Raw genomic sequence first — 25310 nt, forward strand, 5'->3', positions numbered from 1 at the left:
TTCAAAAAGATAAATTCAAGACATTAGTCAATATAGCTGGAGAATTTACTTTTATTCTTGCAGTTTTATACTAGGAAGTCAACATTTAATAATCCATTGTTCACAATTGATTTATAAAAAATTTTAATCCTTAAATTGTACATCAATATCCTATGATTCCAAATCTTATTTATCACTCTCCTTCAAGTCTGAAGAAAATGATCACGTAATTTATTAACTTCCACAGACAGCACAGTCCCACTGACATAACATTTAGTCTGAAGTCCTACACTCATATGAGAATTAAGAATAGCCAGTATCAAACTGGCCTGCAACCTGATTGTGTTCCTGGCTCAGGATACCTGTAGTAAATTTGTAAGTCCACACTAAGACACAAAAATAAACTAGGGTGTGTATGTCATATAAAAAACTTTTCACAGTAGAGTAAAAATAACATTAAAATGTTACCAAATTTCAATCATATTACGGTGTTTTATCCAATTCGCTTTCAAAATGCCTGATTAACTGAATTAAATGCAAATAACTTTGTATAGGATTTTTTTTTATGTTTGCCCAGCATTTCAAAATGGTTATGGAATATAACTTTTAACATGTCAAAATATGCTATACATATTGCACTTTTCTGCTAGGCTGGGCTAGTATCCTCCATGGCAAGATACCAAAACTATTGAATAAAATACGCTTTAAAATCAATAGGTACTTGATTAATTTCCCTGAAATTATCATCATCATTATCAAAACCTTCCAGGATTTTGTAAGATTTGATTCCTTAAATACAGTTTCAAAGTTTAACTTAAGGAGGGAAAAAAAAACCCTCATATATTTGACTTTTTATTTCCTTTTTTGGTCGCTCAATGACCAAAGAGAATTTTAAACAAATTATGCTTCATCTTTCCTGGCTTAATAAAAGGCAACAATTTCTATTATCCAAATTGAGAAAAATTATACTAATCAAAAGCTATTAACTTTCAAATGTCTATGTATGTCTGTCTGTAGGTCCCCTTAGAACCTTTCCAAACTTTCATAAACAATAGATTTTAATCAATCATGTACTAGAATCAAATTCGGTAAGGAAAAACTTATTTTGCAAAAATAAAATCACTTCCCAACATGCTTGACAGAAACAAGCTATTCATTTTCATTTGTGTTCCATTGCAGACATTATTGAAATCTGTCCAATGGTTTATTTCCAACTGGTCCACTACAGAATTCTTCGGAATGTTTTAAGATTGGCTGTAGCTAGAGTTCTGACTTCCATTTGGACCCTGCTCTCCTTCACTGTTCAAGTGGGGAAGAAAGAGATTTTACACCAATTAAAAGACTCGTTTTCAACACCCTGATAAACCTACTAATTTTTAAAGTTATTCCACGCTACAACTCTACAAAACAAAGACGTTCCCAATTATAAGACACAGATGTGGAAAAATTAAAATCCAGAAGACTAACATTTGGTTTTATGTTTTTATTCTTATGTAACTTAGTGCCCTCACACATAACAAGCATTCTGGAAGTTAGTGTCCATTACACTCCAAAATTTAAATTAGGGTATGGGATTTTGTTGTCATTACAGGTATCACTCAACATAGAGATTAGAGCTTCTTCTAGACAAATTTCCTATAAAATTAAATCGTACATAGAAAATCTTATTCCTACTAATTATGAAAATCAAGAAGTGTTCTTCCAAAAAAAATTACTGTCCAAAGGCGTAATAAAACCATACGTAAGTACAGCAAATCTTTATAATTAAAAGTCAGAAAGAAATATGGTAATTTCCTGGAAAACGCTGAATATTTAAAATAAAAACTAAAACTGAAGATACCAGTAACTGTGGCAATAGGATTATTGCCTTATCTTGTCCATCATCATCTTGCAGCTTCAGGCCCTGCCACTAGTGAAGAATCACTCAGGGAATTTCTGCAAAAAATGCATCCAAAGGCAGCTGTTTGAATGACTGCCTTAAACAGCTCCTTGTATAAGTCAAGTATTAATTTTTTCCAAATGGTAACATTAACATATCAGATCTACAAATCTATCTTAATGTTATATAACTTATTTATTTTTCTTAATAAATGATTAAGATGGGTAGCATTTCTTTGTTTCCCTTCTGACCTTTTTTCCCTACCCCAAACGATCTGATGTACAGTGAGAGCTGAGAACCACTGAACTTAAATGAACAGATCCTATTAAAAAAAACAAAACAAACAAAAAACACACAAAAAAACCCACCACAACAAAAAAACCTTTTTAGGACAAGTGACTCATACTTAGCAAAATTATGTTACTGTTTGCAATGGATCTTTGAGTCACTCAAAAGCCAAAATTATTTATTTACCTTTACAATATCAGATCAATCATCTATGTTTTTGAAAAATGCTACTGAAATTTATAAATAGGATAACAGCCAGTAGTGGGGGGAAAAAGTCAAACTGACATGGAACTACTACAGAATTCTTTATCCCTGAATTTTAGATGAACTTGCCTCTCTCTGTTCTGTTTAAATTTATGTACAGTATATAATCATATGTTGAGGGATACCTGTAATAGACCTGCCATTGCATTAGGAAAAGTTACTTAACAGATGATCAGATTAATGTATTTTTTTAAATGAGACGTTCTCAATCTATCAAGTCACAAATTAAGAAAAAATATGTCATGAAGTTTTGGAAGAAATTTTACAAAAACAAAACAACATAATCTATGAAAAATTATGATAATGCATATGAAATATATAATTAAATAAAATCAATAACTAAAGTCTACAAAGTACCTGTTTGGAGGAGGTTTTGGTTTCGGCATCTTACTAAGAATAGTTGCCATCTCTTTTCTCTCATCAAAATTCTTCCACTGCTCATACAGTTTTAAAATAACCCTGATTATTTCCAAAATCTAGAAGAAAATATTTGAAAAGTTCTCAATGGCAAATTATCAAGCAACATTTAGCATATAAGGAACACACATCATATCCTAGACATCCCTTAGAAAACCGTGAAAAGATAGTCTCTATCCTTCAGATTAGGTTAGACAATCCTGATAAATGTGAAAGCATATGTATGCTCAGTCTATCCTCATCCATCTCTGTAGTTGGCTTCCTTCTACCTACTGATATCTTAAACCAAAACAAAATAGTGAGGTACTAGAAATAGAGGTCTAAATCATGAAAGAGTATGTCACTATAGAGTACACTCCTCTAATACCAATTGTTTCAAACAATTTAATGGGAGGTAGTGCACAAAAGACTGTTTTGATTCTCTACTAACTACTTTGCACATGAGTTAAGGTGCTCAAAAACCGGCAGCTATACAAATCTCTCAAATCCAGTTTCCAAATTAGCCCTTCTTCTGCATCTGAGTAGACCTAACCTTGGATTGATTCTAGAACATTTCAGCAGAAAAGGTAGAAGGACAAAAATCACTTTGTCAGGAGACAGTCTGTGTTACAGAAGTTTACAGTAGTCACTAGGTAGCTTTTAAAATAACCCTGGCAATTAGAGGTGACTTTGCAACCAATCAAACATATATTTACCATTCTGTTTAATCCTAAACTGAAGAAAAATATAACCTAAATGGTCAACATCAGTTCTTCTTGCCAACACATTTCTTAACATTTCTTTACCAAAAATATTCTTAGCCTGGCTAAGAATTTTAGGCTCATGGTAAGTAAATATGACATTAACTTTAAAATGTTCAAGTTATATTCAGTTAAGGGAATCTTAAAGATTACCTTCTCCATATCCACAGAAAGCTCAGCAAACCACTGTCTGGCATCTTTCTGCTGTACAACACAGGCTACATGCAGGCAAGCTGGAGAGAAAATGAGACACAAAGGTCCATGTTTAACTGCAAACATGGAATGTATGGACTCAGAACAAGATATTCACTTAAATTTTATGTGCATTTTCTTATATTCTTTTTAAAAATTATATAGATTCATATAATAGTTACCACTGACCATCCCATCAACTTAATCTCACAGGGAGGAAAAGTTACTGGGCTATATATATACTAAGGTCCTTACACCTGCTCTCACTGTGAGCTAGTCATGATGCAGGTGCCTTGAGAGGGCACGTCAGAGAGGAAGAAGTCCACTGAGGAAATCAGAGCAGGGAAAGGATCCCTGCATAGCAGTACACAGTAGTGGTCAAAATGCACCCAAAAGTTAGAGTGACAAAACAAACAAACCAAAAAACCAGCCAATCAATATACTGATAAATTTCAACACTACTGTGTTTTGGTATTTCAATTAAAAGCAGTGTTGCCTCTGCTTTTTAAAGTTATTAGCGAATGATGAAGTTAGGTGAAAACTGGGCACCCTAGTACAGAGTTTAGTGTTGTAATCAAACAGAGCTGAGAGAAAAAATGTAATGCACTGCATACAATGTAATTATATACATTACTTACAACATAAACTAACAAAGATAGTGAAAGAGCCCAAAGACAAGAGTCTACATCATAAGTTTGCCTAATATAATTCCTCCCAAGCAGCCTGCCTACCTTGATCCCACACAAGCTTGTTAAATGTTATGTTCCCTGGTCTGGTTACCCATATGACTTTGCTAAGAATGACATTCTAGGCAAACAGCAACTCAAACGTGCATGAACATTCTGGTTGCCCCAAGTTAAAGAAAGCTATAAAGTAGGGCTTAGGTTCAGGAAGCATTGAGAGGCTAAAGGACAAATTATAAAAATAGGTAATAAAAATACAGTGGAAAATGCCACGACAGGGCATACATAGAGTAAATTAGGGAAAGAGACATCCTAAACCCAGACTGAGGTGATACAGAGAGTGCGGAGTTGGGGACGGTGTCACTAAAGAGATGATATCTGAGCCAAGTCTTTAAAAAAGGTGAGAGTGGGAGCAGAGAATGATATATACATGAATGGTAAAAAGAAGCTATGGATTTTATCCAGAAATTGGGAGGAGCACTGAAAGATTTTAACTGAAGCACAAATTCTGCATTTTAAAAAGCTCTTTCTAGCTCAGAGTTTCTCACCCTTAGCACTACTGACATCATGAACTGGACAATTCTTTGAGACTGCCCTGTGCACTGCAGGATGCTTAGCAGCATCCCTGGCTTCTACTCACCAGATGCCAGTAGCATCCCACCCCAGTTACAACCAAAATCATCTCCCGACATTGCCAAAAGTCCTGTGGGGAACAAAATTATCCCTGGCTGAGAACTGCTAGCCTTGCTCAAGTGTGAAGGATAGACTGGCTCTCCGAGAACAGGGATGCTGGAGGCCAACTAGCCAGGATGGAGACTGCTGTGATAACCTGGATAAAAATGAGAAGGTGGCTATGAGATTACTAAAGAGTGCGGCACAACAGGTGTTGGTTACCAACTAGATGTAGGTATCGAGGAAGATGAAAGAGCCTAACTACTGGGTTTCCAACTAAGGCAACTAGTGCTATTCACCAACATAGCAAAGACATTAAAAAGAGTATATTTGGGGGCAAACTGATGAGTTCAGTCCTAATCATGAGTCTGAAGGCCAGTGAGATGCCAAAGGAAGCTATCCAAAAGGCAGAGATTGATATAAAGGCCAGTTCAGGAGCAAGATCTTGGTTAAATAAAGAAATTTAAATGTTTCAACACATAAGAGATAGCAGAACCCATGGGCCTCAGTGAGACTGCCTGGGAAGAACAAAAACAGCAAGGATGACAAAGATGTGGCACATGGCCTTCCTACCCATGCAGATCCCAGTATTCCTTCCCACTGAACCCAGATGACACTTCAGAATCCTTCCAGGGAGCCTCCAGTACTACAGAAGTATAACCTATTTACCACCCCTCATGTAAGAAGGTGGAGAAACACTAACATTTAAGGGGTAACTGAATAAAGGGAAACCAACAAAAATTAGTCTGGACTGGTAAAAGAATAGGGGGAAAACCAAGAAGACAGAGTCATAGAAATGAATAGACAGAAAGGGAACAGAAACTAACAAGTGCCTAACATATGGCAAGCATTATTTAAAAGATAACTCGTTTAATTCTTGTAACAACACTATACTGAGTTTTTAGTACCCTCCCCCAATTTTACAATTAAGGAAACAAACTCAGAAAGGTTAGATAATTTTCCCACGATTGTAAAGAAAGAAAAGTTTAAACCTAGGACCATCTGTTCTAACTCATGACAGTACTGCCTTCCACAGATAATAGAATGGTGGCTAACTTTCCCTCTAGCAAGGCATTAAGGACCACAAAAGGCTCCTTTACTTGACTGCTGAGGACCTAATTGGGCTCAGGAAATAAAAGACCTAGTTAATTTATATAAGTTACAACTAGTATTAGAAGGCTTAATTCCAAACTTCTCCCGCTAAACAAACAAAAATGTTCTATTCAGACACTGGTTAAAATTATTTTAAACGATTTCAAAAAAAAACTTACCAAAAAAGGGGGGTGGGGGGACAATAATCCTGATTTGTGATAGTTGCAGTTCATATTATTGAAAGTTCACATGCAAGGAATAGTCTATTACTTCAAGGAACATAAAAACATAAAGTACAATAGGGTGAAATTTCTTTTAGGATGACCTAAATAGGTATACAACAATTTAGCTGCTAAAGGTACACCACATTTACATACCTAAAGCTATCATGAAAGGAGGATACAGTAGGCAAAGATCCGTTCTGTAGGTATCATTCACTATCCTCCTATAGAAATGTAAATCATATTATTACTGAAAGCAGAACTACCTCATATGACTGTACATTACCCTCCAGAGAGGGCCAGATTTCCCATATCTGTATATATTTATATCTCTTTTATATTACCGTAACACAGATACAAAGGTGAACAACAAAGGAAAAAGATGGATACATGAATGTGACAATGAATAAGCATATTTTAATGAATAAAATTACAGCTAAATATATTTAAAATTTTAAAACCTCACAATAAATTTTAATATAAGATAAACATTTTTCTAATTTTCCAAAAATTAGAAAATCAGATAGGAAACCAGAAATTATACAATGAATTAATATATATGTTGAATACCACCAAAAATATTCTGATTATTTTAAAGATAACATTTAATTTATTTTACGGAAATATAGCTGAAATCAATGTTGTGTTAATTTCTACTGTACAACACAGTGATTCAGTTATACATATATTTACATTCTTTTTCATATTCTTTTCCATTATAATTTAAAGATAACAATCTTAATTTTCATGTAAACAGTGTTTTTCATAAGAATCAAATTTTATTGGAAATATTCATCAAATAGATAATTTAAAGATCTATCATTTTAGCATTTATACCAGTATAGTTATTAGAATTCAACAAGCAGATATTTCACTCAACATAAAATATCTTGGGGCACTAGTTTAATTACTTTAAAAATACTAAACTTCATATTTAATTGTCAACCTTCCTAGCTAATAACATGTTACACTATGAATAACTTCTGTTCTAATTACCATGCAAGGGGAAGCAACATGTCTTCTTGGCCCATGTCCTGCACATACTGGAGCAAAGGTCTATAAGGATGATACACTATCAAGCAACAATCCTAGAAACAGTTTAAAAAATGTGTATGTATAAAAACAGATTTATTATAACACAAAAACCTTACCATTACCCAACTGATTTTTAATTGTGTATTTCAAAATGTATTTTTCTAACTCATGCTTGCTTCCCTCTTATTGTCTTAAGCAAGCAGTATGGCAGCCCTAAACTCTACTGTAATAGTGAAGGCAGTGCTCTCTCTGAAATATACCTTGGTAAATCGGTTGGCAGTCAGTCAGCATCCATTCCCTTAGAGACTCAAAGTGTCACATCTGCAACACACTGAAACCTCTTATTAGCCTATAAATCCGTAATTCCCAACTGGAGGAGCAGAATTCTGCCAAAGACATAATCTATCTTTAAATAACACCACACACATACACAAATTGTGCAAATAATTTACAGTGGTTTAATGTCCTGACTGGTTTGCTTGTAATCCTCTTATTATAGTTACTATAGAACAGAATAAATTTCCCATCCTAAGTAGTATATACAAACTATTTTACAGGCTTCCAAGAGCATATAGGTGATGATGCCACTAGGTACTATGATTTACCATCACATATCACTTGGGTGGTTTTAAAATGCACCTCCCTACAATTATTTCTTTAAATTTATGACTTCACTAAATTTGAAAGTAAGTTTTACTCTATTAATCACAAGGAAGAAATATACTTACCATTAATTCTAAAAGATAGAATTCACATTCTAATATCTGTTAAAAAAAAAGATTATAAATGTCAACATGAAACCAAATTAGATGAGTCTACTTAGTCTAACATAAGAATGTAATTAGGATTTATCAAAAATTTTTACTAAAATTTTTTTAAATCAAGAAAACACAATAGCTTATATCAGAATGAACATATGCTATAAACAATTACTTGTTATACAATGCATGCAACTGTGATTATGAAACATTTTAATCCTTGTAAGGAAAAGCCAGCCTCATGTAAGTGTTATTACTTATTTTTATTTAAAATAATCCTGTATAAGCTTCAGATTTTCCAATATACTTCCCACTCAACAAATGCAAAAATGTAATTATCTCTACTTAACTGTTATTTTTGTTATATTACAAATTAATAATAGAAGAGAATACTGAAAATGAAACAAAAATACAATTTAAATAGAATGAAAAAATCCCTTGCAAGGTGGAAAAAGAAAAACATGCCTATTAAAATAGAAATAGAAATGCATCTTCTAAAATCATGTAAAATTTCAAGTATGTTTTTCATTCTGTTCCATTATAGTAATTCTCAACCCCAGCTGCACATTAGTAGCCACCTGGGAGCTTTAGAAAATACCAGTGTCCAGGTTTCAAGCCTGAAAATTCTGATTTAGTTGATCCAGAGAGGCCCTGACATCAGTATTATTAAAAAAGCTCCCAACGTGATTTAATGGGCACCCAGGGTTGATAACCACTGCTACAAAGTATTTTTTTAAATGGTAGAAGCACTTTAGCTTTAATTTAGAAATAAAATCCATATTCTCGTAGAATCTGAAACTGCCATTTCTAGGAGACTATTCAGTTTATTTTAATATAAAATGTTGCCAGTTTACATACAGCTTTAACAAGTAGTTTTATTTTTTACAATATACTTACATGATTCATCCTATAAGGAAATTCCTTTGGAAAGGCATATGAAAATCTAGTTTTCACTGCAGAAAAAAAAAAAAAAAAAAACTTAAACTGAGAAAATGGGGAGTGAATAAACACAAAACTTCTTTAATACAATGTAAAATATTAGAGGTAGAGCTAAATCATTTTTAATTTTTAGTAGGAGCTCTTGAATATGATTAGGGATGCAGATTTTTTTGTTTTCAGGCAAAGGGAAAGACTGAGTGGCAAGAAGCCCTAGGCTCCCATCTATATTACAATTAGAGAGTTTCAATGATATATTTAATATATTAAGAAAGAGTTCTGCTGCTTAAAAACTAAAGGAAATGGAAAAAAAACCACTGGCTTTTATCATTTCTAAAATCTTTCCAGCTCTAGAATGGTATTGCTCTATTTAGTAATTTAGCTTAAAAGGAACATGGGTTATATATGTGTTCACAAGTGTATATATATATATATATATATATATGTTTATATTTGTAAATATATACAGTTGACCCTTGAACAACACAGGTTTGAACTATGCATGTCCATGCATACACCGATTTTTCCAATAAATAGGTACTACATGAACCAAGGTTGTATATGTAGATTTTCCAACTTTGCAGAGGGTCAGGGGGTCAGCACCTCGAACCCCTGTGTTGTTCAAGGGTCAACTATATATATAAATATTGGAAGGATAATACAACCAAAAAATGTTAACAGTAGTTATCTCTGAGATTTAAGGATTTTTACTAATCTGAACTTTCTAAGCTTTTTATAATAGGTATTTCTTTACCAAAAGACATATTTTAATAAAATCATGAATATATGTGCAAAGGTCTCTAGGACTTTCTTCAAACCACACACAAATATATACACACACACTCTTAGTCACTAAGAAAGTACAAACGAAAAAACTGTTAATTAATCCTCTATCTCCTCAAAAATGGTAGGAATTAACTATTCTAACAGCTAATTTAGATAGGTAACATTTGCCAAGATTTGAAACCTAAGCCATTTAAACTTGACATTAGGAAATGTCTACTTAACCTTTCCTTTCCTCTCCTTTTAGTTAATTTAAAAATGTACCCATCAAGGTTACTGAGTTTTACAAATCCCCCCCCTTTATAATTTTTTTATTTTTTGGCCATGCTGCATGGCAGCAGGATCTTAGTTCCCCAACCAGGGATTGAACCTGCACCCCTGCCGTGGAAGCACAGAGTCTTAACCACTGGACCACCAGGAAAGTCCCCACAAATCCATTTAATGTAAGCAAGATATGAAGTGTACAAGCAAAACAGGTACTTACATAATGTTAACCAATTAACAAGGTAAAATTATCTCTGTATATAAAGCAAATCTACATCCCTAACCCCTGGACCTTGACACCTAACTTACTGAATTAGATTTTACCTGATGCTGTCAACTTCTCTCCTATTCCATGATAAAATTGCTCTGCGTTTTGATTTTCTACTTCCTAATCCTTTTCTTCTGACCTGGAGGAAAATGCATCTCTCCTCTCTATTGCTACCCCTACCACTTGTACATTTGCTTTCATCTACTCAACTGACAGTCAACATTTTTCCTTTGCACCTTTAACCATTCCTCCTCCAATAAATCTGTCCTATCACTTACTAATATGCTCAAATTTCCCTTAAAAGCAAAACAAATGAAACCTCTACCAAATTATATGCCTCTACTTTTTAAAAGTAAGACTCTTGAGTAGGCTGCCATGTAAGAACTCACTGAGAGGGAGGCTGTCTGGAGGCCAGGAAGCTAATCATGGCCAATCAAGGAACTGATCAAGGCAGGCACTTTGATCTTGGACTTCCCAGCCTCCAGAACTGTGAGAAATAAATGTGTTTAAGCCACCCAGACTTTGGTGTTTTGCTATAGCAGCTGAAGCAGACCAAGACGCCCCCTCACCCAGAATCCTGTTATTAACATGTTACATTAGTATGGTACATTTATTATAATTAATGAACTAAGATAGATACATTATTACTAACTAAAATCCATAATTTATTCTGATCTCCTTAGTTTTTAACCTAATGTCCTTTTTCTGTTTTAGGCTCTCTTTCAGGACGCCACATTACATTTACTTGTCATGTCTCCTTAGGTTCTGTATGCTGTGACAGTTTTTCAGACATAACTTATCTTTGATGACTTTAACAGTTTTTAGGAGAACCAGTCAAGTATTCCGTGGGTTGATTCCCTATTGGAATCTGATGTTTAATGACTGGACCAGGGTTTGGGGTTTTCAGAAAGAAGACCACAGAGGTGAAGTGCCATTTCATTATATTACAGCAAAAGTACATACTATTAATGTCATTTATCATTGTTGATACTGACTTTGATCACCTGGCTGAGATAGTGCTTGTCAGGTTTCTCCACTGTAAAATTATACTCGCACCTTCTTTCATAATATACACATTAGAAGAAAAGTCACTATGCATAGCCAACACCTAAGGAGTAGGAATTTATGCTTCCTCTACTTGAGGGGGGAGTTAGCTATATAAATTATTTGAAATTCTTCTGTATGGGAGATTTGTCTCCCCCCCATTTATTTATTTACACTATCATTTATTTATATCAGTATGGATGCATGAATATTTATTTTATACTTGGGTTATACTTTGGGTTATAATGCAGTATTATTCTTTTTTATTTTGTTGCTCAAATTCTTCCAGCTTTGGCCATTGAAAGCTCTTTCAGTTGGCTCCTATATGTCTTCGACATACCCCCATTAATGAGGGGTTTGGTTTTGGGTCTTTTTTTTTGGTTTTGTTTGTTTGTTTTTTGCGGTACGCGGGCCTCTCACTGTTGTGGCCTCTGCCGTTGCGGAGCACAGGCTCCGGACGTGCAGGCTCAGCGGCCATGGCTCACGGGCCTAGCTGCTCCATGGCATGTGGGATCTTCCCGGACCGGGGCACGAACCCGTATCCCCTGCATCGGCAGGTGGACTCTAAACCACTGCACCACCAGGGAAGCCCTGTTTTGTGTTTTTTTTTGAGTACTTACTTACTTATTGGCACTATAAGATGCTCTAGGTCCACCTTGTATGTTTCCTGCCTGATCACAAACCCAAAGGTCTGGTTTTTTTATTTGGTATACATCTTCTATGCAGCAAAAGACACTATGCAGCTCTCTTTCTTAAAAGGTATCAAGTCTCAAATTTCTATCACTGGCTTCACATTTCTAAGAGGATGTTCTACTGATACATTTACACTCAGAATGTTGAAGAGTAAATCTAATTCTTTTCAGAACCAACTCATTCTCCTCTTCCAGTACCACCTTCACCTCCCAATGCCCAGGTATGAAGCCTCAAATATCATTCTTTCTTCACCAAATTCTATTTAAGTCTTTTTGGATTCATCTAACAAATCAACTTTTCCCACTCAAAACATTCATTACATCCTCTGTTACTCTCTTATGCCACTTAGTTTCTTCTGTATTAATATTTGTATATTGATGTCTTATTTTCTTGTCCTTAAATTCTTTGTTTTTATATCCACCACTGCATCCAGTATGGTGTTTTCCAGTGATAATGATGCTGTTGTTGATGACAATGATAGTAACTGCTAGTTTACTGAGTATTATGAATTGAATTATCGCCCCCCACACCCGCCAAATTTACATGTTGAAGCCCTAACCCCCAATGTGGCTGTTATTTTGAGACAGGGCCTTTAAAGAGGCAATTAAGGTTAAATGAGGTCATAAGCATGGGGCCTTAATTCTACAGGACTGGTATCCTTACAAAGGGAAGAAACACTAAGGATGCACACACACAGAGAAAGAGCCAAAAGAGGACACAGCAGTAAGGCAGCCATCTGCAAGCCAGGGAGAGAGGCCTCAGGAAACTTAACTTGTTGACACCCTGATCTTGGACTTCCAGCTTCCAAAACCATGAGAAAAGAAACTGTTGTTGTTTAAACCACGCAGGCTCTGGCATTTTGTTATGGCTGCCCTAGCAAACTAACACACCGAACAAAGCACGGTTCTAAGAGCTTTATTGATATTAATTTATTTGATCCTCACAACAACCGTATGACATAGATGTTATTAATATCCTCATATAGCAGAGAGATTATATTTTGCTTAATTTGTCATGTCAAAAGCACTGGGGCTGAAATTTGAAAACTAAGCTGTCTGGGCAATATAATACACTGTAAAATTTATGAAATAAGTAAAATAGTCTACCATAAAGTTCCCTATTCATTGGTAAAATGAATATGAGTGTGCCTTTTAGCCTTTGCATGAGAAATAAAAAACAAACCTTGGTAATAGGTATTTTACATTTTCAAAAATATACACCTTCTAAAAAATCTGGAAAACAGAGACTAAAGTAAGAAGAAAATAAGGCACCTATAATCTACTCAGAGATGAGCACTGCTAACATTCTGGTACATTTCCTTGCAGTCATTTTTCAATTTTTTTAATAATTTTGATTTTCCAGAGGGCAATTCAATACTTCACCAATGGGATATATTTGACATATTAAATTCTATGGCAAAACTGATTATTACTCTTCTATCCTCAAAATAAGATATGACATGAAAAAGATTGAATTAGATTATTACACTCCTTTCAGAAAGGGAAATGACCCCAAAAACACGAAATTCTGGCTCAGAAACTTAATACAAAATGCCTCTGCCTCTTCTGTGTAAGATCACAGAAGTAAAAAATAATAATTTTAATTATCTTTTGTTAGGTGATATCTTTTTGCTTAACCTATGAAGATGGAACACAGCATAATATTATTACCTTGTGTACAATACTTTACGATTGCTACTTTACAATGTTATTTCCTTTAATGCCATGATTCATAGGCACGTAAACCCCATGTTTGTAGGTAAAGAACTAAGGCCAACAGGTAAAGCAACTTGTTCAAGGTTATACAGCTGCTGCTTAGAGACAGAACTGGTGCTTAGAATCAGCTCTACGGACTAAAGAGTCAGAATATTTTTCTGTGCCATATTTTTCCATAAAGAGGGAAAAAACGCAATCCCCATCAAAGACATAATTACAATTGCTAAAGAAATAGTTTATTTCACCCACAAGAATGACACAATAGCTAGTTATTATGAAGCAATAAAGTACAATAAAATTGAAAAATAAAAATTCTTTCTTAACCTTATTATAAAATTAAGAGCCACAGAGTTGATGTTTTTGGCTCAATAGTTACTACCCGTTTTTAGCATTAAAAATAACGTCTTAGGGCTTCCTGGTGGCGCAGTGGTTGAGAGTCGCCTGCCGATGCAGGGGACACAGGTTCGTGCTCCGGTCCGGGAAGATCCCACATGCTGCGGAGCGGCTGAGCCCATGAGCCACGGCCGCTGAGCCTGCGCATCCGGAGCCTGTGCTCCGCAACGGGACAGGCCACAACAGTGAGAGGCCCGCATACCACAAAAAAAAAAAAAACAAGTAATGTCTTAGAGATAATACTTTAAGTGGTTTTAAAATTTTTTGTATTTTAAAATTTTTAACCAAATACATTAGGCATAAAGGTGATCTCACCTCAGGAGATTGAATAGACCCAACTAATCTCTCATAGGTCTCATAAACTGAAAAACATCTATGTCCTATGGAGCTTTCTTTAGAATTACAATCTTAAAGCAGGATATATTTTTTGCACTTACATACAGAAGTAGCAGCAGAAATCAATCTTGTATTTGAGACTACTCCAAATTCCTAGAAAAAGAAAAGTAAACAAGATTAGGTACATAGTAACCCAATGAACCTAAGTATATCTGAGGTCTATTCAAAACAGAGCATTTCCTATGTTCCTCCGATGTTTGCAGTTAGCTACCTGAGGAATGATGTACTTAAATCTCTAAATTTATGACCTTTCCTTAAAAGTACTACACTTTAACACAAATGCTTAAATAATTTTATAATTTAATATTATTGGAAGATACCAAATTAGAAACCAGACCCTAAAGTGACAGTGCCAGTTTTCTGCACTTAAATTAGTTTCCAAGAGTTTTTAGATTCTACACTTAGTTGCCAGAATAAGTATTAAGTATGCTTCCTTTCAGTTGAACCTGGACTAACAAACAGGTACTTCAGGGAATTTAATAATAAAACAGTTGAATCTCTGAAGAAAATAAACTTTAATAACACCAAAAGAACTCAAAAGACCGTACAAACAATTATTTTTCTTTTTGGAACAGGAAGACAAGAATGATTAGCGTAAGACTTCGGATGTCAGTTCCCATTTCCTCTTTGAACTTAATATACTGCCACTGTAAAAATAACAAAAATTTATGAGGTGATCCACCTTACATACAGTCTCGTTTAATTTGATTAACCTTATAAAGTTATTAAAGGCTTCTTTTTTTTTTTTTTTTTTGGCCGTGCGGTGTGGTGTGGCCTGTAGGATCTTAGTTCCCTGACGAGGGATCGAACCCAGGTCCTTGGCAGTGAGAGTGTGGAGTCCCAACCACTGAACCACTAGGGATTTCTCCAAAGCCTTAATTTTTAAAGCTGAAAAATCAAGAATTGGTTCCTTAGCCAACAGAAGAAACTAAACTGAATACAGTCTGTTCAAAAACCTTCAACCTGAATCCTTATCTAACTGTGTGTGTTTGTGGGGGGTGGGGGATATGTATGCCTGTGTATGTATTTATATTTACATTTAAACCTCACACCATAATAACTGATACTGAAAATTAAATGCCTGAGACATCTTCTTAAATGCCATTTCAATACAATTCTCACACAACTGGACAAAACACAGAAAGATTTGGTCATAGTTAAAGATTTTAAAAAATGGTATAACCAAATATGAAAGGATACATCTCTTTCCAGGAATAATTCTTTACCCCAAATTCTTAAAGGAAAAACTTTCACCTAATAAATCATAAAATAGGTTTCTATTCAGTAAATCACGTAACAAAAGATATTTAACACATAAGACAAATTAAAACTCCAAGTTAATCTACAAGAGTAGAAGTTTATAAAGATTTTGTCTTGGTTTCTCATACTGGTTGTCCTTCAGATACATAAAATTACATGGTAATATTTGGAAAAGCCACCCCATAATACGGGCCTTTTATAAACACCTTCTTTTCCATTAAAGAACTTAAAAACAACAGAGCTGGTTCTGCCTCCTTAAATTACCACTTACAATTAAATTACAATTAATATTCAGGAATACAATTACTAATCTAAAGACATCATCTAAAAATAGAAATATAATACAAAGGATTCATATTACTGAAGATTACACGGATTATTATGAAGACCAGTTAATAATATCGGCTATTATTATCTGGATTTAGCTGAGCTCTCTCAAAAATACTAAAAAGGTAAATAAGGTGAGCAGAGATTTGGTCTCAGCTGCAAGTTCCCATCTCTCTTCTCTCCCTCACCTAATTTCTCAACCCTCACTACCCAAACCATTCCTCGTTAGAACATATATTGCTATAGCCACCCCAATCCTTGCTTTCCCTCTTGCTTTCCCTATGGCTTGCTAGGCAGCCAATCATCAGGAGGCAGGAAGGGAAGACAGCAGAACACAGGAAGCATATGAAGGAGACGGAAGAACATTCTCAGGTTATAGTAGACAAGCTGTGGCATTCATGGAATACTTCTTACTGCCAAACAATAAATGTCTCAGAGGCAGAAAAGCAAAGCAGTTAAGAGCATGGGATTAGGAACTAGACTCCCAGGGTTTAAATACTGGCTCTGTCAATTATCAGCTATGTGAACTTCATTTCTTTGTGTCTAAGTTTCCTCACTTATAAAATGAGATTACAACTATGTAGCCCATAGTCTGTTATGAGGATTAAGTCATAATTTGTAAGAGGAGTCAGAATAGCACATGGTACATAGTAAAATGCTACATAAGTGTTTGTTAATTGAATATATAGAAATATGTATATATTTCTTTGATTTTGTATAAATTTCAATATTTTATATAAATCACCGTTATTATTTTTACACAGTTAATGTGAAAACTGGGGCAGATTAACCAATACACGTTGACTATACTTTGATAAAGAACAGAAAACTAGGACTTCCCTGGTGGCGCAGTGGTTAAGAATCAGCCTGCCAATGCTGGGGACATGGGTTCGAGCCCTGGTCCAGGAAGATCCCATATGCTGTGGAGCAACGAAGCCCATGTGCCACAATGAGTAAGCCTGCGCTCTGGAGCCCACGAGCCACAAGTACTGAAGTCCGCACGCCTAGAGCCCGTGCTCCACAACAAAAGAAGCCACCGCAGTGAGAAGCCCACACACCACAATGAAGAGTAGCCCCTGCTCGCTGCAACTAGAGAAAGTCCGCGCGCAGCAATGAAGACCCAACAGAGCCAAAAATAAATTAATTAATTAATTAATTTTTTTAAAAAAAGAAAATTATTTCATACCTCTACTTTGGATGCCAAAAACACACATGTAGGAGCCATTAATACAGGATCTATACTCTTCAGAGAATACCTAAAATATGATTAAACAAAGTTAAATGTCATTCATATAGAAAAACACATATGAAAATAGAATTCATATAGAAAACATTTATATGGAAAAAAATCAGGACTCTATGGCAAACACACGATTCACTTATATAAGGTTCATCAACATTAGATAAGAGTTTCAAATAAGCATTAACATATTTCCAAAATAACACAGCCCTACCTGGCATAGAATCTCTTGAAATAGACCGTAGCAGTGGCAATAACTTGTTGTCTTAATTTAAGATGTTCACCTAATGCTTGGATAACTAAAAGAAAAATAATAAAGTTAAATGTATTTCTGAAATCATTATATTAACATTTAACAATAACTTCAATGCAGTTAAATCATGACTATATTCATTTTTAACAAAGAGAAAAACCTTCACATGCTATAAAGCTCTACTTGGATCACAGTGGTCTAGTACTAGGATTGCAAATTTGTTAAAAAATATATAGGTATGCATAAACAATAACAAAAAAACAGAAACTGCCTCATAGTAAAATCTATTCTTGAATCAAGGAGGTTGAATGATAGGTATTTCCCCTCTATCTTCCAAGTATTTTCAATGCTCTTCATATTATTACTATTATTAGACCCCTATTAGCGTTATAACTACTGCTTAATAAAGTTTATAAAAAACCCAAAATGAGTCCTCAAAACAACAGACAGGTAGGTTTGCATAGAAGTGAACTGAGGGTGAGAAAGATCCTGTGACAAAGTTACCATGTGGCAGAGCAAGGATCTTTTAACTCTAAAACTCTTCCATCCAAAGCAAACTTGTAAGATAGGAGTGACCAATACAGGATGTCAATCCAAAGAATCATTTATCCTCAAAGTACTTTGCTTTAGCCAATCTTAAATTAGGTTTAATGATGCATTATAAAGCTTAGGGAGATTAATATTTTTAGACCATCTTGAGTGTCTCTGACACGTCAGATTCACAAAAGACTTTAAATCACTTTAAAAAAAGATATATAAGTTGTAAAAAGAATACACATGTAAATAAAAATGTAAGGTAGGGATTAAAACAGCTCATCACAAATTACTACAGAAAAACATTTTAATTCACAGGTAACCAACTGTACCAATTCAACCAATTAAAGAAAAACTTTACCATTTGTAAAAAATATCTGTAATTTCCAATACTCTTCTTCTGAGAGAAACTTTAAGTCCTTCTGGCGTTCCTTCAACAGATCTTGTTTATCCAAAATCCACTGCAAACTAGAAAAAGCAAAGATTCAGACATCCTACAGAAAATCAACTAACAAAGTTACAGGAAATATTCTAAGATTGAAGAGGTTGTTAATATTCTGAGAAGTACAAAATACAAGTAACCTTGAAAGACAATATTTTTCACATTTCTTGAAACTCTGACACTGAGAATTACCTAACTAATAAATGTAAATATGCCCTGAAAAAATTCTGCTCTAATCTTTTCTCTCTTCCTTCTCAGTCTATCTCTCCCCACCCGACCTCTGTCACTATTATAGTGTATTTCATTGACTTTAAGACTGAAATCAAGATGCATCTTCAGTGATGCCTAGCATTTTAATGGGCAGTAATGTTTACACTTTCTTAGTGATAAATAATGGTGAAACTGACACTGACTGACGATGCCTTAGATTTGAAGTATATCTTCTCTCAGATGTTCATGAGTAACTAGAGTAATATTCCTACTTCACAAGTTCCAATCATGTTAAAAGCTGCTTCAGGGCTTCCCTGGTGGCGCAGTGGTTGAGAGTTCACCTGCCGATGCAGGAGACACGGGTTCGTGCCCCGGTCTGGGAAGATCCCACATGCCGCGGAGCGACTAGGCCCGTGAGCCATGGCCGCTGAGCCTGCGCGTCCGGAGCCTGTGCTCCGCAACAGGAGAGACCACAACAGTGAGAGGCCCGCGTACCAAAAAAAAAAAAAAAGCTGCTTCAAAATTTATTTTACCAATAGCCTCCACCTCCTGCCTAGTCTAGTCTATTTTTAAACAGACATGTAATTGACGTGATCCCCCAAAATATTCTGCATCATGCTTTTGTCACTCAGTATGTATTGGAAGTTTTACATCAATGAATTTGTTATTCAGCATCCTTTTAAATTGCTGCACAGCATTATGGATGGATCATTATTTATTTAGTTAATTCCTGTTGATGGGCATGTAAGTTATCTTTTTCACTATTACAAGTAATGCTTTAATGAACATCTTTGTAATTCACCCTTGTGTATTTGATTAATATTTGGAATCATTTCCTAGAACTAATGGGTCAGTTTTGCTGGTAATTTTGATATGCATTGTCAGCTTGCCTTCCACACCAATTTCCATTCAGAGGAGTGACACATAAGGGTGTCTTAAAATACTTAACCCTACAGGTCACTGCCAATCTTTTAAATACTTTACAACTTAAAGGCAAATTAGTATCTCACTGTTTTTTTTTTAATTTACTTCTAAGGTTAAACATTTCTCCATGCCTTTATTGGTCAAATATAGTTCGTACATCGTAACTCTAACATGACCATTTTTCTAATGGGATGGTCATCATTTTATGATTAAGATAATCTTATGATCTAAAATTTGTGCATTATGGATAAAAGAATCATTTCTTTGTCAAATATGCTCTAGACATTCCCCAAGTTTAGCATGATCTCTCAGTATTTAATGATTTGCAATGCAGAAATCTGAATCACGTATTTATTCAAATCTATATTTTACTTTGATTTTGTGTTTGTCACACATGGGAAGGCCTTCCCTGACACAAAATGATTTAAAAACAAAATTCCCTCATATTTTCTAATAACCTTAAGGCTTTTTTCTTTCAATTTGTGATCAATCTGGAATTTAATACAGGGTAGAGTAGGGATCCAGCTAAATGTTTTGTTAAATGGTTATCCAAACGTCACCAAAGAATTTCAAGAAATATAATTCTGTCATTATATTTGGATCTTCTTTATAATTTCCTATTTTTAATTTTTCTTGTTCCTATGCCATCCTTTTTTTTTTTTTTTTAGTTTTTATTTGGCTGCACCAGGTCTCAGCTGCCGCACACGGGATCTTTGTTGCAGCATGCAAGATCTTCATTGCAGCATGCGGGATCTTTTTAGTTGTGGCATGCAGGATCTAGTTCCCTGACCAGGGATCGAACCCAGGCCCTCTCCATTGGGAGCGTGGCGTCTTAACCACTGGACCACCAGGGAAGTCCCTGAGATGCTATTTTAAAACATAAAATTGAGTAATTAAAAACTGGTATGGGGGCTTCCCTGGTGGCGCAGTGGTTGAGGGTCCGCCTGCCGATGCAGGGGTCGCGGGTTCGTGCCCCGGTCCGGGAGGATTCCACATGCTGCGGAGCGGCTGGGCCCGTGAGCCATGGCCGCTGAGCCTGCGCATCCGGAGCCTGAGCATCCGGAGCCTGTGCTCCGCAACGGGAGAGGCCACAGCAGGGAGAGGCCCGCGTACCGCAAAAAAAAAAAAAAAAAAAAACAAAGTAGTAACTCTCTGGTAACTTTGTTTTGGCTTTCAAATTTATTTTGAAAATGGAGATAACCCAAAGGTATATGTGCGATTATTTACTTTTCTCATTCCTAATTTTGTATTTCTGTATCGTCCCTTTTTTCCTTTATTCAGCTAGCATAGTTTAGTCTACCGTTTTGGTTTTCCCTTCCAAAGAACCAGCTCTTATAATTTCTGAATATTTTTTCCCTTTTAATATATTAATATCAGTGTTAACTTTATTAAGTCTGCTTTCCATAGGTTTATTTCACTGTTTCCTTTTAATACTCTTAAGTAAAATATTTAATTTTTATTCTTTTTCAGTTATTCAAGATGTTTTCTTATAAATTTGGCTTTACCACCTCCTATAGACATGAATATATATTGATCTCATTATGTTATTTCCTAGATAATATGTAACTGTTTTCAATTTCCTTTGATACAATAAAGTATCCAGAGTTGCTTTTGTAGTTTTAATTTTTGTTACCTGTTCATTACGTCAGTCGTCAGTCGACCAGCAAATGTTTAGTGTCCTTCTAGCTTTACTGCATCACGATCAAAGAATGTGTTGTGTTCTACTTTAACTTTCTGGAAAATACTAGGATTCTCTCTGTTCCAGAATTATCAATTTCTTCTCCACAGTCATTTTATGTTTTTAAAAAGATAAATTTCACAAATATTTAAAATTTTTCCTCACAGCATGCAGTATGGAAGATAAACCAATTAACACCACATATCACCAAATTTAAGATTACACTGATTGGGTTTCCCTGGTGGCACAGTGGTTAAGAATCTGCCTGCCAATGCAGGTTCAAGCCCTGGTCTGGGGAGATCCCACTTGCCGTGGAGCAGCTAAGCCCGTGCACCACAACTACTGAGCCTGCACTCTAGAGCCCGTGCGCCACAACTACTGAAGCCCGCGCACACAGAGCCCGTGCTCCGCAACAAGAGAAGCCACCGCAATGAGAAGCCCATGGACTACAATGAAGAGTAGCCCCCGCTCGCCACAGCTAGAGAAAGCCCTCGCTCAGCAACGAAGACCCAATGCAGCCAAAAATAAATAAGTAAAAGAATTTATTAAAAAAAAAAAAAAGATTACACTGATTGTAAGACTCACCATTATTTCATATGTTACTAAGAAAAAAAATTGTCATGCTCATAGCAGAAATGTTAAAATGGGCAATTTAAAGCCATGAAAACAGCATATTTCATGTCAATTTTCCTCTTTCACCAAAATCACCTAAAACAATGGCTTTCATAATCTTTTTGTTTTTACTGAATTGATTGTCTTGTCTTTCATATTTGTCACCTTTTGCAGATGAGGGACTCCATGATTCTCAAGGGATCTGAGTAAGACAAAGTGGCTCCTTCCTTCAGGGCTATTTGAATTGGGAGGCAAGGACAGTTTTCCAAAAAAGCACATTTAATATTATAGTATTTTATATTTGAAAAGTGAAAAAACAGTTGGTTTTATAAAATAGATCCTGGCCCCCTTTTGATAAGCCGACAGTAAATGAAAGCATAATGAAAATGCTTATCAAAAGGGGGCAGGATCTTTTCTTTTTTTAAGTTGAAAAAGGGCTGTAACTTCTGATAATCAACAGCTAGCTACCTGTCAATTCTCTCAGCTTCTTTCAAAGTTTTCCAGAATACCTATTCTTCACTACCGAAATTTTCCATATTTTAATTTTGCCCAAGCAAATATTTCAGTGAATGAACACAGTGCAAAATAAAAATATGATCAGAAGTGAAGCTTCTATAGCATCACATCTCCACAGGATCACTTATAGCAAGAAGAAAACCTGCTTTTCAAAGCCCATTGTTTCTTTTTTCTAGTGCAAAAGGCTAAAAAACCGAATGAACAATATAGGAATCCATCTTCTTCGCACTCAAAATTTAGTTACTAATGCTCTCTTAACATTAAAAATTATTTACACTAAGATATCATCTTTATAAGGTTCTGTTCATCTTTCAAGTATACAGTGTACAGCCTACCCAAAGTTCAACTAGTCCTATCACCCACCTTCCTACCTGCTTAAACAGATGTATTTAAGGAGAAATGTTTTCAATATTACTCTAGCTCTTCCATGGTACTGACAGAAACAAAAATTCATGAAAAAACGTTAAAGATATTGGCAATGTCCCTGGAAAATACACTTTTAAAACAAAATATGAGACACAGACTAACGAAATGGACAAATGTTGAGAGCAGTTGTCCTACACCTTACAAACATAAAACTCTATCTAGGTTTAAGGTAGTGGCAGAAAGCGGTTCATGAGCAGAAACAAGCCTGACTCCCTCCTCTCCTCGGAGTAATATTAAATCCGCACAAGACAGAAGATGAATGACAAAAGATTACGATGCCGACCAACTTTAGAAATACCAGGCAAAAGCGAACCACAACTGTCCTGAAGAGCCAGCCTCACAGTTCTACACTGTGTCACATTTCCCATACCTGTGCCCATCCCATCCCAACCCTCACCGGCTCCGCTCCTCCTTCCCCCCACCACCCCCCGGCCTAGCTAAACCAAGAATCAGAAGTTCAACTCCCGAACCTTCCTTCTCCGGAGACTGAACCCCCTTCCCTCCCCGCAAGAGATTTTCCCCCCACCGAAACCCGGCCAGGGGGCGGGGTGAGGGGAGTCGTCCGAAAAAAGCTCATCACGCTTCCGGCCGCCGCCGCTTCCCGGGAGACTCCGCGGCGCTCGGGACATGGGCCGGGATCCAGGCCAAGGGGAGTCGCAGGCCCCGTCCACACAGCACCCCCAAGAGCCAGCCCCGGACAAGAAGACGGAAGATCACTTACTAGTGGGAGCTCTGCCAAAAGTTCCCTGCCATGGAACACAGCTTGCCCTGATAAAAAAGCACCAGCCGGCGGAGCGGCCCGCGGAGCGACCATAGACCCAGCCCTCCCGGTAACCGCGCTCCTCGATCTGATCTGCACGGCTCCGCTCCGCGGCGGCGACGGTGAGAGGAAGAGGAGGGCACCCTATTCTCCTTGACGCCGGCCGGCAACACTCTACTGTGTAAATCAGTTCCTATGCATAAAAGTTCCGGCCCGCCCCGCGGTAGCGGAGGAAGCCGGCGGGGAGGAGACAGCCCTTGGGAGCCCTGAGAAAGGAGACGGGAACTAGCTCCCACGAAGGCTCGCGGCTGTCGGGAGGCTCTCGCGAGAGTTTCGCGTGGGTTTCGGCCGGGACCCCGCGCTGTTCGGTCTTCTGCTGCAGCTCCAATTCGTCGAGAAGGGATGAAATGGGGAAGGCTGACGCCGTGTTCGGGCTTTTATTATTGCGTGGTTGCAGGCTTCCAAAGCAGCACAATGGCTTTGTACTAAAATATACGATTTCCCGACTTCATTTCTTCCTCCTGTGTTTGGAAAGAGACATAAAGATTATTTTGGCCTCAAAGACCTACCAAAACCTACCGGCACCAAGCCAAATACGTTCTTAATGGAGTTCTTTTGGAATGAAGCGCAAACTTTTAGAGCAGCAATGTTTTCTTTTAATGTTAGAGACTAACAGTTTTGCAGAACAGCCTAAAACATTTTTCCTTTATTACATATATATTTATGTGTGTATGTTCACATATGTGTACCAAATGGAGAAACATAGAGCCAAAAATGCAGTAATTTAATTTTACGCGATGTAATCTGTATTTCACATTTCTATTATCGTAACATTGCATTTATTGTAAAGCTGCTAATCTAATAAGTTGACACACCTGAAAGTTTTTCACAGACGATCAGTGTTCTGAGGTAGCTTAAGAGTATTTTCCACACTGGGGGGGGGGAACCAATTAGGTTGTGAAATTGAGTATGATACGCATTTTACTAAATGAAATGAAATATCAGGTATGTCAGAAATAGCAAGGGTATTATTTGAAAATTTTGATTCAGTTATATATGTATATGGGTATTAGGTCAAGATGTGAAATGCATTTTAGTAGTTTAACATAAAAGTATTTTATGTCACATGTCATTCCCATAAAGTCTGATGTGGATTAGACTGCTCTCATTGTTGGTTCTCCTCCAGATCTTCAAGAATCTAGTATATTTCCATCTTTCAACTACAGTTAATCTTTGAGCAACAGGGCTTTGAATTTCAGGGGTCTGCTTATAGGTGGATTTTTTAAAAAAATACAAACTACAGTACTACATGATCTGCGGTTTGTTGAAGCTTCTGATGCGGAACCTGTTTGAGGTTGGTTGAATCCTCAGTTGCAGAACCGAGGATACAGAGGGCCTCCTGTAAAGTCATATGCT

The 25310-nt window shown here is 36.2% G+C and overlaps 1 protein-coding gene across 2 annotated transcripts; it reads right to left on the bottom strand.

The window, feature by feature from the left end:
- Positions 1 to 33: 33 nt before the first annotated feature.
- Positions 34 to 23999, bottom strand: CCNC (cyclin C). 2 transcript variants are annotated; one of them, XM_082669017.1, is made up of 12 exons: positions 23856 to 23999; positions 18688 to 18794; positions 17754 to 17838; positions 17486 to 17555; positions 14754 to 14805; positions 9118 to 9173; positions 8191 to 8226; positions 7424 to 7515; positions 6584 to 6651; positions 3721 to 3800; positions 2768 to 2886; positions 34 to 1278 (listed from the first exon to the last, which is right to left on the bottom strand). In XM_082669017.1, the coding sequence occupies exons 1-12, from the start codon at positions 23885 to 23887 to the stop codon at positions 1224 to 1226; spliced, it is 852 nt and encodes a 283-aa protein (XP_082525143.1). In that variant the 5' UTR covers positions 23888 to 23999; the 3' UTR covers positions 34 to 1223. The 2 variants fall into 2 exon arrangements, with proteins under 2 accessions (XP_082525143.1, XP_082525144.1); XM_082669018.1 differs by having other exon boundaries at positions 34 to 1914.
- Positions 24000 to 25310: the final 1311 nt, after the last annotated feature.

Source organism: Grampus griseus, assembly GCF_964374135.1.
Source record: "Grampus griseus genome assembly, chromosome: 13".
NCBI classification, from domain to species: Eukaryota; Metazoa; Chordata; class Mammalia; order Artiodactyla; family Delphinidae; genus Grampus; species Grampus griseus.